This window comes from Aphanomyces astaci (genome assembly GCF_000520075.1).
Source record: "Aphanomyces astaci strain APO3 unplaced genomic scaffold supercont1.22, whole genome shotgun sequence".
Lineage (NCBI taxonomy): Eukaryota > Oomycota > Saprolegniomycetes > Saprolegniales > Verrucalvaceae > Aphanomyces > Aphanomyces astaci.
Genome location: NW_009798285.1, coordinates 512,890 through 514,516, shown reverse-complemented (window position 1 = coordinate 514,516; position 1,627 = coordinate 512,890). Strand labels below are relative to the sequence as shown.

The 1,627-nt window shown below is 48.0% G+C and overlaps 1 protein-coding gene across 1 annotated transcript; it reads left to right on the top strand.

Annotated features, from left to right (window-relative positions):
• Positions 1-57: 57 nt before the first annotated feature.
• H257_09296 (hypothetical protein) lies at positions 58-396 on the top strand (the record flags this gene model as incomplete). The annotated part of the gene is made up of 1 exon (XM_009835470.1): positions 58-396. One exon carries the CDS (start codon positions 58-60, stop codon positions 394-396), a length of 339 nt encoding a protein of 112 aa, XP_009833772.1.
• Positions 397-1,627: the final 1,231 nt, after the last annotated feature.

Genomic DNA, 1,627 nt, shown 5'->3' with positions numbered 1-1,627 from the left:
GGCGGCATCCTCTTGGGGCTGGCCGCCACACTCATTGTGGACGCGCTCTGGATCAACATGACGGCCATCGCCATCAACGACGAACTCATCGCGAAGCGCCGCCGCGAACATGTGTGGCGCATCGTGTTTGCCCTCGTCGGCGGCGCCATCTCGCGGTACGGTGACCTTTTTGCGAGTCTGTTGAAGCGCCTCGCGGGGGTCAAGGACACAGGGACGCTCATCCCGGGCCACGGCGGGCTCCTGGACCGGGTAGATGCGATGCTGTTTCTAGGCGCTGTGTTCGTGTTGTACCATCGCATTGGATCCCCAAGCAATTATGACGGAGTCATCTCGGACTTGTACCAACACCAGGTCGCACGGCGCTACGATATCTTGGCGGCACAAGGACGAGGATAACAACATCGACCATGTCCTCGATATATATGTAGTGTATATATGTCGCACATACTGTACACATAGTATTTCATCACGATGGCGACGACGACGATCTGCAAGTAGTGTATCTATCTAAAACTCGTCGAAAGTAGCACTGCCTACAATATGGGACTTTGTATGTAGAGTGGTACAACTCGTCGACGCGGACGACTCAAAAATATAAAAATCCTGTCACGACGAATCGGAGGTCGACTTCTTTGATTGGCCTAAAATAAGCCAATTAAACCAATATATACAAAAGTTCAAGGGTAAGCGTAAGCGTTCGACGCGATAGCGCAGTGGTGGGTCACGCATATACCCCAGGAGGTCGTCCTTGAAAGGGAACAATGACTTCCGCCCCTGGCCGCCCAGTGTTGCCAAGCAGCCATGGCGGCGGCTGGCCAGAAACTTCGCTTCTTTCGCTCGCCATCATTTCCACGTCCCTGGAGGGATGGCGTGCTGTTGGCTAAACTGGTTGTCGTTGAGGACGGACGCATCCCCCGCCTTGCGCTCAGCGTTCGTGTAACGCCGCTGCTACATGGTGGCTGGCGCTGCCTTTCGTCAAATGCCATTTTGACATGGTCGTCCAAGTTTCAAATTTCAAGTTGAGTTGGGCCAATCACAGCTGAGCACAATCTTTGATTAATGCAGTCAATTTTATCCAATTGGATCTATTGTTGCAATCCCCAGGTTTCGAAAAATTTATTTTATTCACGAGTACTACTTTCGTCGAGTTTTTCTGGCAACACTGTACTGTTATGTATGGATAACTTGGCGAATACGACAATTCTATCCGACATTAGTCGTCTTATTGGTTAAAAGTTCAATACTTCGTAGGCTCTCTTTGGTAGATGACTCTTCATTTTCAATACAAAGATCAAATGTCGTATGTTGGTTTTTATACAAGTCTCTGACAAGGTGAGGACTTGAACCGTAAAGGGTGCCATATTAATCATTACCCTGACAAAATAGACCACCAAAGTCGTATATTATTTTTCCATGCTAATGTATTCAAATGAGCAAACGCCTGCTTTAAACACTCTAAATTTTTCACAGTAAACGATGCAAGTCCACATAACCACCAACTCAATGGCAGAAAGGCATCCTCACAAAATATGGCCCAAGCATCCATAGTACTGACATAAAGTCGACCGGACGCTCAAACCAGAAATCCAACTACGAGCTTTTTAACTGCAACAACTTTAATATACGC